This window comes from Lichenostomus cassidix, chromosome 1 (assembly GCF_008360975.1).
Source record: "Lichenostomus cassidix isolate B80296 chromosome 1, HeHo_3.0, whole genome shotgun sequence".
NCBI lineage: Eukaryota > Metazoa > Chordata > Aves > Passeriformes > Meliphagidae > Lichenostomus > Lichenostomus cassidix.
This window is the reverse complement of record NC_139479.1, coordinates 75,504,341-75,517,867: the sequence shown is the minus strand read 5'-3', so window position 1 is coordinate 75,517,867 and position 13,527 is coordinate 75,504,341. Positions and strand designations below refer to the sequence as shown.

The 13,527-nt window shown below is 37.1% G+C and overlaps 1 protein-coding gene across 3 annotated transcripts in view; it reads left to right on the top strand.

Moving 5' to 3' along the window:
* The window catches only part of ARHGAP42 (Rho GTPase activating protein 42), a 141,394-nt gene that overhangs the window by 45,426 nt on the left and 82,441 nt on the right, over positions 1-13,527 (top strand). For all 3 annotated transcript variants that reach the window (XM_085064512.1, XM_085064517.1, XM_085064506.1), the window contains exon 3: positions 2,810-2,871. In XM_085064512.1, the coding sequence (XP_084920638.1) occupies positions 2,810-2,871 (62 nt within the window). The remainder of the gene's footprint in view (positions 1-2,809; positions 2,872-13,527) is intronic.

Genomic DNA, 13,527 nt, shown 5'->3' with positions numbered 1-13,527 from the left:
CCTCTCTGCAACCAGAGGGCTCTGTGAGAAAAAAGGGGAAAGGGTACACTGGGAAAAGAGGAGCAAGGGCTCTCTTTCCTTCCCTTTCCCCCTCCCACTGCAGCTTTCAGAACAGGTGAAGTTCTCTAGGAACAGACCCTGGCTTTTAATGAGGCCACTCTGAGTGGGGCTTGCGTGGGAAGAAGGGTGTAATGACATGAAAGATCACTAGTACTGCAGTACTCAGGGCCTTGTAGGAGAGCTGGTGTGGGTAAAGCCTTTCTCAATGTATGTGGTGGCATTGCAAGGATAGAAGAGCCATTAGGGTCACCAGAGATGCCTATGTTGCAGAACTCTCTGTACTGGGTATGCCTCCTTCACTACACTCTGAATCTCCCTGTGCACCTGAGCTGGGGAAGGTCATCCCATGGCTCGATGCAGGGATGGACGTGGATGTTGGGCAGTGAGCAGCAGAGGTACAGAGAGCTTTGATGCGAAGCTGGTCTCTGCAATCAAAGTCTCTTAAGTTCGGGGGATGGTTTGTCTTACTACTGCTGGAGAGCGTAGGTTCTGTATTCTTAGTGAAACTTCGGCATTTATAATTCCCCCAAATTTCCCCAAAGGTGAGCCAATGGGGAGGAGAAGATGGAGACAGTTTCTCAGTCTTTAGCTGAGGCATTGTATAGGTGACAGACTAGTACCTTTATATTAGTGTTAAATATTGAGAAAAATCTTTATTTGCTCACTAACAGAACATATTCTATATGCTTTTTGTCCTGTGGCTGACCTGTATTTATTTAAATTCTAAGGAAATGTTTCAGCTTTGAAACTAAAAACTCTCTGGTTCTGCCTTGAAATTAGGAAGATGAATCAAAAGCTTCTCATACTGGTTTTGTGGTTTGGTTTTTTTTTTTTACACTCCCTTCACACCCCTCCCCCCCACTTCCTCATAGTTTAGCTATGTCTGTCTGGCTAATTGTTTATTTAGTTTTTACCATTTAGTATTGGGTACTTAGATATTCTTGAGTGCAATGCTCTACAGATTCCTAGTCAAGTAAAACCAGTCAGTTCATCATCTTATTTCTTTACCTGGTTGTGTTGTTTTTTTTTTTTTTTTCCAGGGGATATTAGGAGCAGACTGAGAGATTGAGTTAATTCAGTAGATATCAAACTAAAATTCTTGTTATTGACACAACTGGCAAAACCTTCTGGCACTTGTGTTCTCAGGGAAAAATATTAAAGGAAAAGACTCAAGGCCCAAGTAGATGGACGTTTAACTTACTAGGTGTATTTAGACTAAACCAAGGGCTCGTAATGGGAAAAAAAGAATTTGTCAGCAAACAATGACTTAGAGGTCAAGATAAGCAAGTAAAACATTATAGTTGCAAAAACTAGACTATGTAAGTTCTTGCAGAAGAAATTGGAACAAGCAACAGAGTGTTCTGCAAATGCAAAAGTTAGTAGAGAGAAAGGAGAATGCAAGGGTGACCTCTGCAAGGTCCAGATGGTATAAAGGATAGAAATTATTTGGTAATGGTCCAAAAACTAAGTAGCAGTTCATGAATGCAGAAAAGGAAGTAAAGGCAAGCCAGATACTAGTTCCCTCTTGAAGGATCTGTTCCAGTACTTTCTAGAGAATGTGCTTATTTCCTTAAATCTTTTAGGGAAGTTGAGAGGGGATAAAGCCATATTATTGGAGACTGACACATCTTGTAAAAACATTTAAGAAGACGGAAAAATAACTAAGAGGAGGAGTTCCATTAGAATACCCTCAGCACTATATGTTGGTTAACTGAAGATTTTTTCAAGCCTGTTCTTTTGAGAAAATCTCTGAGTTTTGTTTCTGTGTTTGTTTTTTAGCTCTTTCAAAATGACTGAGAATGCCTCAAGTTTATTGTGAGAAGCTGTAGTATTTATCAATCTGTATTCTGAGATCAGAGCTTTAAAGCATAAAATTTACCATCCTGTCATTGGTAGCAATTACTGATAGTTGCATCAGGAGAAAGTAAAAAGCTCTCTGTTCTCTGGCATTGTCACTTGTGGTGCTGAATCTGAATAACCCCTATGCCCTTGGGAAGGTAATACAAATGGAAAGAAATATTTCTCCTAGACAGGTTTGCATTACATGTTTACTTGAGAATGAAGTCTTAAGAGTTTTCAGAATGTTTTCCTCTTTCTTGCCCTCTTCTAGGGGTTAATTCTTGTATTATGTTTCCATTGACTGGGCTTCAGCCCTTTGGCTTCTATTTGAAAAGAGTTTTGAGCAAAGACTCTGTCACAGTTGTAACAGAATTGAAAGCTTATAAATCAATCATATGTTTGGGTCACCTGAGACCTTGTCCTTGTAAAACATAAAGCCAAAGAGCTGTTAAATCTAAGCACATTTCTTCTAAAATGTTGACTTTCAAATATTTACCCAAATGTTTTTCATAGTTCTTGCAAATACTTGTTGGTGCACCTTGGGGGGAGAAACTCAATTCTTTTCTTTGCATTTTCTTTCTGCTCCTAGTATGCTAAAGTAAATTTTATGGTTGATAGTAGAATTCATCCGTTTTGAGACTGATGTTTCCATGTTTTGGGAAATTCAGTTTGCCATATTCTATTTTTGAAAAATTATTTTAAAAATACAAATGACTCTTAAGACTCAGGGTCTTTTTCTTTGCTCTTGACCTATTGCTTGCTTCAGTCTGTGTCTCATTTAATAGCTACTGGTTACATTGAAGTACTATGTCAGAGCAGTATTTTATCACTGTAGCTTCAATCCAGATAACAGACTCACCTGGTCTTAAAATCTCATTTTAAGTAGAATGTTCTTTTCCTTTGTTTTCAGCCCAGTCATTGAAGGAGTTTGCTCGGCTCCTGATTGCTGTTGAAGAGGAGAGAAGACGACTGGTAAGTTTTCTGGCAGTTACCTTGCATTGGGCCTCTTTGTGTGTAAAATTGTACACTTTTTCTATTCCTCCTGAAGAGATTTTTTTAAAATTTTATTTGTGTATTAGAGGTTAAGTATTTCATAAGAATTATTTGGAATTCTTATGCAAAGGCAGAAATGTACTAGCACAGACTGCAGCAGTTTTTAATAGGCTGTTCAACTAAATACTTTTGCATCAATTTAAAAGTTGTTTTCTGTCAATTTCGTACATCCCTGCTCCCTGGCCCAAAATAACCTTTGAATGCTGCTGTACCTTTCCTTTCCCACAAGGACCTTATACTGGAGATGTAGATCAGTATTATTTATATTTCATTAAATACTCATGAGTGTTGTCTAGTGAATATATGCTAGTAATCCAATAATATGATAAGTGATAAGAAGAGAAAACAAATTCATCACCCCAGAGAAACTCTTGTAGAATACATTATGGATCAGACTTGTCAGAGTCATCCATTGTATGGTGTCCTTATGCCGTTTGAATCTGCAATGTGCTTTCACTTATATTTCTATTCAAATATAGCTTTGTTAAAGAAGTTTTAAGTGTATTTTTATGCAACTGTTAAAAAAAAAAAATCCAGGTAAGCAGTGAAGCTATTTTTGTCCTTCCTTGGTAGTCAGCCATGAATAAAGGAGTGAGCTAAGAATTAACATCAGTAAGGGGATTTTTAAATATTGTGAAAGTTTAACTAGCTCAAGTCCATGCAATAACTATGTCTGTCCTGGTTTTCCTTTCTCTTATGGATACTTAGGGTTGAGGTAAGGCTTTTATGACTCAGATTGGAACAAATTTACTAATTCAGAAAGAGGTTTATATAAAGTTTTCTTATCCTAGAAGTAAATAATCACAGAATTGGTCTCCCACTATTCCTGTTTAGATAAATATTTTAAAATGGTGAAGTCATAACATTTATTTAATACAGTTGGATAGTTAATCTCACCTAAATGTACAAAAGTATAATTTTTTTTTGTTTCATGCTAAATATTTTTCCAGGGTGGCTGGAAGAGTGAGGTAACTGTTCTATACTTACCATCTTAAAAGTTGGTTAGCAGAACACTTACTAATTCCTTAGTTAATGTTTTAAATTAATAGCTTTCTAGCTTAAGTTAAAGATTGCTATTCGCTAACTATTAGAAAAAGAAAAAGCAATGAATAGATGAGGGGTTTTTTATTCTCCAGTCTCTTGCTGCAGTTTCTACATGTCATCATAGAATCCAGAGGTCCCTGTGAGGATCAGTGTGCTGACCAGATTGCTAGTACAAGTTTTCTTCTTGAAAAACTTGTGATTTAACTGTGGAATCTTCAGAACACTTCCGCTTGTTTCTGAGGAAGTTTGAAGCATTATGTGTACACTTAGATTTCTCTGCTGGAAGCACTTCAAGTCAGCCAATTAGCAGATTGGAGATAATTTTAAACAAAGTTCTCAGCTGATGGAAAAGCTGGAGACAGGGCATGCATGTCTTTAAGAATTTGATTTCCTTCTGCGCAGAAAGAGAAAACTTGCAAAAGTTATAAAAAAAAAAAAAAAAGCTTGTTCTTTTTGACATTTTGTAGAAGGCTTGGAGAAAAACAGCTAGGCAATGTTGTGGCTGTGTGTGGATTCATTTCATCATAGCACTTTCAACTTTCTTTTAATTATTGGAGCATGCAACAGCGAAAGACACTATTGTATCAGCAAATGCAGGATGTATGTGAATATGAAATGACAGATACTAATTTTACATACCAGCTAATGGCCTTTTTTTCCCTGCCTTGAACTTTATTTTATTAAAATATGAGCTTACATATAAACGCAATAATCAGATTTCATTATGGAAAGTATATATTCATATAACCAATTTATTTCTCATCTTATGCTGAATAAATTTTTCATAGGTCAAATTATATTTTTGTCTTGGTGAACACAGGGTTGGAGTGCTTGTCCACTGAATGTATAAATAAACTGTTTCCAGTGGTCAAGGAAATACTTTGAGAGATGTTTAGCAAATCTTCTATCTTGCATGAGGAACCAGAAAGAGCTATTTTTCTTGTTTAGAAGAAAGTAATGAAACAAGACATAATGAACAGTATTAATGGGAAAAATACTGAATTATAAAGTTAAATGAAACTGTGTATCACATATATATTCTGTTGTGTAAGGCTTTGTAGCCATTATTAAGGGCAGCAGTAATAATATGGTGATTATTGCAAGTAAATTTCTTCTATCCTTGTCTTTTATTTCTTGATGCTAGAAAATTGACTAGTAGTCAGAAATAAAAGAGGCCATGCACCACACATTTCTGCTTATAAAGCAAATAAAGGAAAAAGTAACTCATAAGATACCTTTTTATGATATACAATCTTAGGTTTGAGATCTGTCATTTTGTGGTTGTGTTAATTTAGTGATGCTGTTGGTAAATGGTGCACTTAAAAAACCCCAACCGAACATCATCACTCTTGGGCTTCACATGTACTGGAAATAGAATAAAAAGTCAGATTCATCCCCATTGCATTTCCAATGACTTCAGCAGCAAGCCACCAGGGATGTAGAATAATGACCTCTATTTCCTAGTGTTTATTAGGGAACAATAGAGATGTTATAATTTAATCCCATGTGAATGTTTGAATCTTTATCAAGGGAACTTACTTAAAATAATTTCCTTCCTCTTTCACTGAATTTGCATTCTTTGTGTTAAATAAGTGATATGATATTTTAGTTTAGAGATTCATATTTTATTTATGCTTCCTATTCATTTGATATTGTTAGTAAAATTAAAAACAAACAGGAATGATCAGGGAGTAAAATAAAATGCTACTTCCTTTTCGTTTCATAGGCTACTACTTGTGTTGACATAAGTGTAGATGAACTGATTCATGCTGCTGGTCCTAGAGATCCGTTATGAGTCTGTAGCATTAAATGAGTTCTCTTGAGTGTTAACGTTATCTTGCTGTAATTCCCTGATTATTTCTGAGAGTTTACTAAATCCAAGACTGAAATAGACTCTTAATTCTTACATTCCTTGCTATTTATCCAAGTGTTTTTTGGTTGTTGGCAGGTGATGAATGGTCCCAGAGCTTCTTCTCTCTGGCATCGTGAATCAGTGAGATTCCTTACCAATATTAAATACTCCAGGGATAGTATAAAAATTTTGAAGTGGATAGTTTTTGTACTGTGCTTGTTGAATATTTTTCTTTTTAACGTCTGTCTTTTCATATCTAATAATCTTCATGCTTCAGACAGTATCTCATTTTTGTAGACTTTTTTTGTATTAACTGGATGTTCTCATTGTGGTTCTGTATTTGCCCTCACACAAGGGGTCTGATGCTATCTGCTTCCAGGAAAAGCATCAAAATCTTCAGTTTCAAAAGAAGAAAGAAACTGCACTTGAAGAAAAATAAATGAACTGTTAAAACCAGCTATCCATGGAATGGTACATAAAATCAGATACCGAAGGGCACAGCATGTTGTTGAGCAGAATTAACCTTTTCCCAATAATGCAAAGTGGGTTACAGATTCCATCAGAAGAATAAGCAGTCTTCTATCCACAGGGGCAGCTTATTACTGAGTTTATAAAGGGGAAAAATAACACTGCATATACTAGCACCCTGAGACTGCAGAACAAACACCTGGCATTTTGTTTTGCATTGTGTCTCTCTCAAATTACAAGAAATAGTGTATGATGGTGTTTTGATGTACTTGGTAACTGATTTCAGTGCTCTTCGCCCCTCATACGAGGTTTGGGATTTAAATTAGTCTCCTTGGTAGGAATCTACCAGAAAGAACACTGAAATCATATCACTATAAGTGAACGAACAGTACCACAAATAAAAGGGCTTCTTTGAAGATTTTTGTTTCTTTATTTTTGTTGTTCCCCCTATTCCCTCTCCCCCCACCATGTTTGCTGTTTAAAATTAATTAAAACCATATAGTTTTAGTGTGTTAGAATCTATTCTTTATACTTAAGATGACTGCACATCCAGTTGAGTCATTAAGGTAGCGTGGACTGTGTTGTTAACCTAACTGCTTTGGAAAGACTTTCTGAATTTGCACATCAAATTTGGAACTAATTTGGAACTACCTCTGTGAGGTTTCTAATGAAGAAGGATCAGTAAATCAGTACTGATTTTTTTATTTTCTTATAAAAATTATTTTTACCTATATTTATCTATTTATTTTTTCCCCTTTGACTCCTCCAACTGCACCCCAGGTATAGTAGACAACATACTTGATATTAATAACAGGAAAAATCCATGTCTTCAGTGAGTGAAATTCTGCAAAATAGGAAAATACTGATTTCAATGGATTAATTTTATTTTTTTTTGAACCAGCAGCTTACTGGCCTCTGACAGTCAAGCTGAGTTTTAGAAATCATCAGGAAAATTACTGAAAACAAATCACATGCCTTCATAAACCTTTTTGGGGAGCCCCATTTTGAATACGTGCTATACGCATTTCTGGCCAGAATGTATTATGTAGACTACCAAAGATATAGAGAAAGGCAACAAGGAAAGGTCAATACCTAGAAGCTGAGAATGAGAAGAGACTTGAAGGCAGTCTGATTAGCTTTTGTTCAAACAAATTAGATCAATGTTATTTGGAGGCCTGAGATTCATAAATTGAAAGTACATCTTACAGCATACTTGAAAATTTTTGGCAGTCCAGAGCTGCTAGTCCTAGCAATAGGTTAACACTTCAGCCCTTGAAATTAGATTTTTCTTTGTTTTTATTTTTTCCCTTGCTGATACAGTTGTCAATCTTACTTTGTAAGAACAAACCAGAGCAAACTTTGCAAAATTATTTGGAGACTATTGCAGAAGCAAGAGTGTTTTCAGTAGCAGTGTATGGTTTTCTGCTGTGTTTTAGCTCTGGAATTACTGGAGGAAATATAGTACAGAGAATTTTATCTAATTAGCAGTTTTCAGAACCAGCTTTTCCCCAGGTCTGAGTCAGCCTTGTGTTCCATTCTCTTTCGCCATCAAAACTGAGATGTTACTCACCAACACTTAGAAGAATGTTTCTGTATTGATATTAATTGCATATTTGTAGAATGTTTCTTGAACCTTTTGAGAAAATGTTCCGTCTTCCATGTTGTGCTGGTACAAGTGTTTGTGTGACTGTGTGGTGAACATAACTGGAGGAGTGATCCAGCTGGAAAAATAATTCCTTTGGCTCTAACTTTCCATTACTTCCTTCCCATCACTTCAGCACGCTCAAAGAAAATGAAGACCTTCTGGGCCAGAATTATTATCAAGACGATAGTAATGTCTTTAGTATAATTGCAATCAAAAAAATATTAGAACTTTACCTTCATTTCCCTGCAGATGTTATCTGTGACCATTATAACTCATAAATCAAATCAAGAAATGATAGCCATATTATTGTCATTCAGACCTCCTAGAGAGCAAATCTGCAACATGATCCTTTGGTGGGTTCTTTTTGAGGGGATATGCATTGCTTTCCGCCTTGCCATATCTTGGGCTAGAAGGAATCCTCTTTGCTGTCTTCCTCTGCGCCACTTAAGTATGAAAATACATGTGTTCATTGAACGTTTCTTAGTATTTGTGCTCAGTAAAAAAAAAGCTTAGTAATAAAAGTAAACAGTTCATATTCTGTTATCATTAATGCAGTTTAACATATAACATCTGTATGTATTTATGAACTTTTCCCAGATAAAGAACACATCCTAGGCCAGACAACTGGGAGATAAAATTATGGGTGCTGTTAGGATAGAGCATTAGCTGACTCTTCCAGATAACACTGCATCAGCTTCCATAATTGTACACTTGGTACATTCCTAATTTGTTTAAAGATAGTTCTAATTTCTCCAACAATTTTCATTATTAAAAATAATTTCTTTCATTATTTTGGAGGAAATGAAGAAAAAAAACAGTCATCCTGGGACATTTGCTTATGATAATTTTTAAAAGGTCAAACTGATCTCAGTAGAAACTAGTTGCAACTAGTCCCTCTCACATCCCTGTAACTGCCATCCTCTGGGATTGAAAATACAGGTCCATGTTTTCTTTAACTTTGCAGAAGGTTCTGGAATCATTGTGCTATGACAGGACGATGCTGTTAATTCAGAATATGGTCAGAGTTTTATGATCATGAAGTCAACAGAGTACCTACTGTTCATGTTTTGCTCTGTATTCTTAGCAAATTTCTCTCTATGTATTTCTTTTTCTTTTGAAAATGTGAGTTGTTTCCTGTTGATAATAATGTCTGGAGTGCAGAACCGTATCTTATGCAGAGCTTTTTGCACTCTGTCCTCCTCAGCTTGGGCTTAGATTATTTTGTTGCCTTTAAACCTACCAATTGAGGAGGAAAGCTATTTGACTGTTTTTAGAGGCAGTCTTTGCTGTTTTCCAAGATAGTTGTCATAGAGTTGATTTGTGTCAGTTATTTTCTTGTAGAAAACAACTTTGTAAGAGGTGTGAAAATGTAGACCTGCCACATTGATCTCTGCTGTTGTTTTGACTGGTTAGTTGGCATCAAACATGGAGCACTTGTCTGTCCTGATGGGGCCAAGAGGCTGTGACTCAGACAGGACTGTAGGAGTAGGACAGTTGTTCAAGAGGAAAGGAAAGGGGAACAGAGATAAGGGAATTTGTAAGATTCATGTAAGTTCCTTTAGCATCTTAGACAAACAGTGTTCCAAGCCTCTAGTAAGAGAGCTTTGATAATTCAGTGTCCTTACAGTATTTGCTCTGCAGTTTTCTGCAGAAAATGGAAATGAAGGAAATCCATTTATTTTTAAAAAACAAAGTGTGTTGAAGGAGATTAGTGTAATTGGTTGTTAGCAATTACAGCTTCTCCTGCTTTCTATATTCAAGGTGCATATGCTTGTATTTGCTTCCATATGGATATACAATTATAGAATGGTTTGGGTTGGAAGGGATCTTGAAGACCGTCTTCCACTCCCACTGCTATGGCATGGAGGCAGCCCACTAGACCAGGTTGCTAAAAGCCCCATCCAACCTGGTCTTGAAGCCTTCCAAGGCTGGGACATCCACAACTTCTATGGGCAGCCTGTGCCAATGTCTCACCACCCTCAAAGTAAAGAATTTCTTCTTTATATTTAATCTGAAACTACCCTCTTTCAGTTTAAAGACACCCCTTGTCCTGTCACTACATGCCCTTGTAAAAAGTCTCTCTCCAGCTCTACCTTGCAGCATTTTTCAGTCAGGAGAGAACATTCACAAAATGAGGTTGCTTGCTATTCCCAGTTTGGAGGAGTATCATGGAGAGAGAGATGAAATGCTCTCTTCATTAAAAGTACAAAATGAAGGGTTAGTTGGAAAACCTCTTGCTACTTGTCATTTTACAAATCCAATTCATTCTCAATTCATATGGTCATTCCATGCAAGCATTTCACTGTGTAGTCTTGCATTTAATGACAGCACTTCCCAAAGTTTTGAGAAGCATTCTGTGAGTAGCATGGCTGGAAGGAGTTTCTTTTAATGATGTTTTAGTTTTCACAGAAATGTGGTAGTTGCAATTTCAGTTTATAGATTCTTTTGCTTTCACCACAGCCACTAAGTGTCTCTTCAGATGACTGTTGACAGAGAAAAAAAGAAAGATATTTGCACTTTTAAATGGGTATTTTAAAGAAACATGAGTTCTGGATCAGCCAATCTTATAGCCTTTAACTTTTATGCATTTATTTTGTGACTACAGAGGGAGGGAATGGAGTTGGTTGTCGAAGAGGATATGTGCTGTACCCATTACTAGCTTGTTATAATGTCAGAACATGCAGCTACCTGACATTCTACCAGTTTCTAAATTTTTTTAATGGATTCTGTATTTATCTGCAGTTCTTCTGGAAGTATGAGAAAAGGTGCTTCATTCCTACAAACTTATTTTTTAATTTTCCTTCATTTAGTCTGAACTTTGGAATGAAATCCCTGTATTTTTTGTTCTTATTTCGTGTCCTGGGATATGTGATTAAGAACAGAAAACAACGCAAGCACTTTATGTACCAAAGGGTGTGTAAAAACAAATATGCCTTTATTTAAACCAAACAAACCTTTATTTAAACCGACAAAAACCCCCACCTTTTCACAAGGAAGCAAAATATTCTCCCTTGGGCAATCTGTGTAATCTGCATGGGCTCATAGCTGTGTTACATACAAAGTTGTTTTACTGAAGTGTTTTTAATTAGGGTGTTGTGTTAATATTTGCAGAACACTTAGGTTGCTTTTATACTTTTTAAATGTCTGTAGAGGCTTCAGTTGTTGTTACTTTGTGAAGCTTTCTTGGATGCATCTCCTGGAGCAAGTGCTTTTGCTTTGAGCTAAGACTGAAACAGTAACAGTTTTGTCTGGTTTTTTGGCAGCCGTGCTAGTTTGTTATGTACCCACTTCAGAAAACTGACCTGGCTAAAAGCAAAACAAACAAAATATTTACTGGTTATTTTTCAACCATGTTGCGACAGACTGTTTCAGTGTCACAGCAACAGAGAACAGAAGTCAAAAACAGGATGAAGAAGCATTTCAAGATCAGCAAACTGCTTAATCTAGCATGACCACCAAAATGAATGACTCCAAATCTACATCTTCATGCAATATTTGTTGCAGCCTTGGTATTACAACTAGTTGTGGTCAGGAAAAAGATTACTTTTTCATGTTAGAAGGAAATTAAAGTAGAAATCTGGAAGCCATGGTCACATAATCCTGCAAAAAGTTTGGAAGGATGGGGCCACAGAGTCTAGTAGCCTTAAGGATTAAAATATTGTGGGAGGTACTTCTTTGGATAGCTGTTCTTCGATAAAAGGCTGTTTTTCAAATAGTATTGACGTACAATTCCTTTCTGGATTACGTGAAGGTGGCCTGTCCACCTTGGTCAAAATCAGTAAAATTTGGGCCTAATTTGCTGCCATGTGAGATCATGACATGATCTTATGGATCTGAAGTGAAATTCCCACTGAAGTCCAAGTGTTCCAGTCGGTATGGGGTGAGCTACAGCCAGCCATGGCCTGCAGCAGGGTCTGCTATGACATGAGTCTAGCCTGACTCACGCTGCTGGGCTGGGACCAGCGTGGAGCCGTGTGGTGGCCATGCAGGAGAGGAGAGTCAGCCCAGGTCTGCCTGACTGGCACTGCTCCTGTGGGCGTGCAGTAAGTCTTGACAGCACAGCCCCCCAGCTGCTGTCAGACTGGACCTGGCATTTCCGCCACATGGACAAAGGCCCATTTTTCACCTGGGATACTATCAAGGGGGTGGTGAAGCTGCTTGGTAGGGCGAGAACATCCATAATTCCCACACTGAGGTCGACTCGGTTTCCCTGATGGGCATCCATCAGCGCCACAGGGAGTGCAACCTCTGCAGCTGACTCCACTTAGCAACACACAATCCCATCCTAATAGTATCACAGTTTAAAGAAACCAGATTAGCCCTTTCTCTCCCCTAAGCTGCCTCTTACACTATATTGAGACCTGTTTACAAGCTAGATGAGAGCTTTCTAAATTTACTTATTTTGTTAGCCATATTTGCATGAGAGTGGGAAAAAAAGCCTAAGAAATCTGAATCTGATACTATTTCTAGACCTTTTGCTCTAAATGTCTTATGCCATGTGTCATCCCATGTCCTGTGTCCCTTTCTTAATTTTGTGTGCTGTTCCCAACATAGTCATTTTGAATTTTCACCCCTGACAACTGTCAGAACCTTCTAATTTATAATTATTCAGCATTTGAGCCTTTAATAATGTCTGAACATTCTTTAGTGCGTCCACTGCCAATTAAACTTTGAATGTCAATAACATGGAGAAATTGAAAGGCTTTCTATGGATCCTGTACGTATATAAGTTCCCTTACCTCTGAGGAGTTCATATCTGTGGCTAACCTACTTTTCTTTAGAAAATATCTTAAATGTTCATACACGTGCTTTTGTTTCCTGAAAGGATACATACTTCCAGCTTTAACAGTAACAGTTCCTGGGCATAGTACCATTACAAACAGCTAAGCTGATTTTGGCTTTATGCCTGGATGTGTCCATTCATGAAGCAGTTGTTAAAGCAAAATACAACTTCTAATTACATTAATCTCTTTGAATAGCTAGTTTCTTCAGCACCAAGTTTTTAATGTGTTTTTTTTTAACAATGACTTTTGGAGTTTGGTTTTGTTGGTACTGAAGAAATAATAAATAGTAGATAGAAGAACCAGGGCAGTATCAAACTATCAAGAATGGGATGTGTCACAGAAGTAAGGCATTGAACTGTCAGACTGCCTTTTTCATTGTTTTATTTCACAGCAGCAGGGCAATACAATGCAAAGTGATTCCTAGTAGTAACAGGTAGTAGACCTATGAACCCCACTTTTGTAGTTACCAGCATTGACCTATGGAGACCTACAGTGTCTGTGAAGGTGCAAATTAATTTTCATACTGGAAGGCAGCACATGATGGTCACTAATGCTGCAGGGCCAGCTGCATACCAGCACAACTCTGCCTGATTGTTTGAATTCTCAGCTTCACTAAGAGCAGCAGACAGGTATTATGCGACTGCTTACACAGTTGCTTAATCCCCAGTAGCCACCACTTAGCCCCAGATAAGGCATTTTCTCTTTACACAGAAGTGATTGCATGGATTGCTAAAAGAGTAAGTAGGTAGATCAATAGTTAAGATCCCTTTCAGTTTGAACTG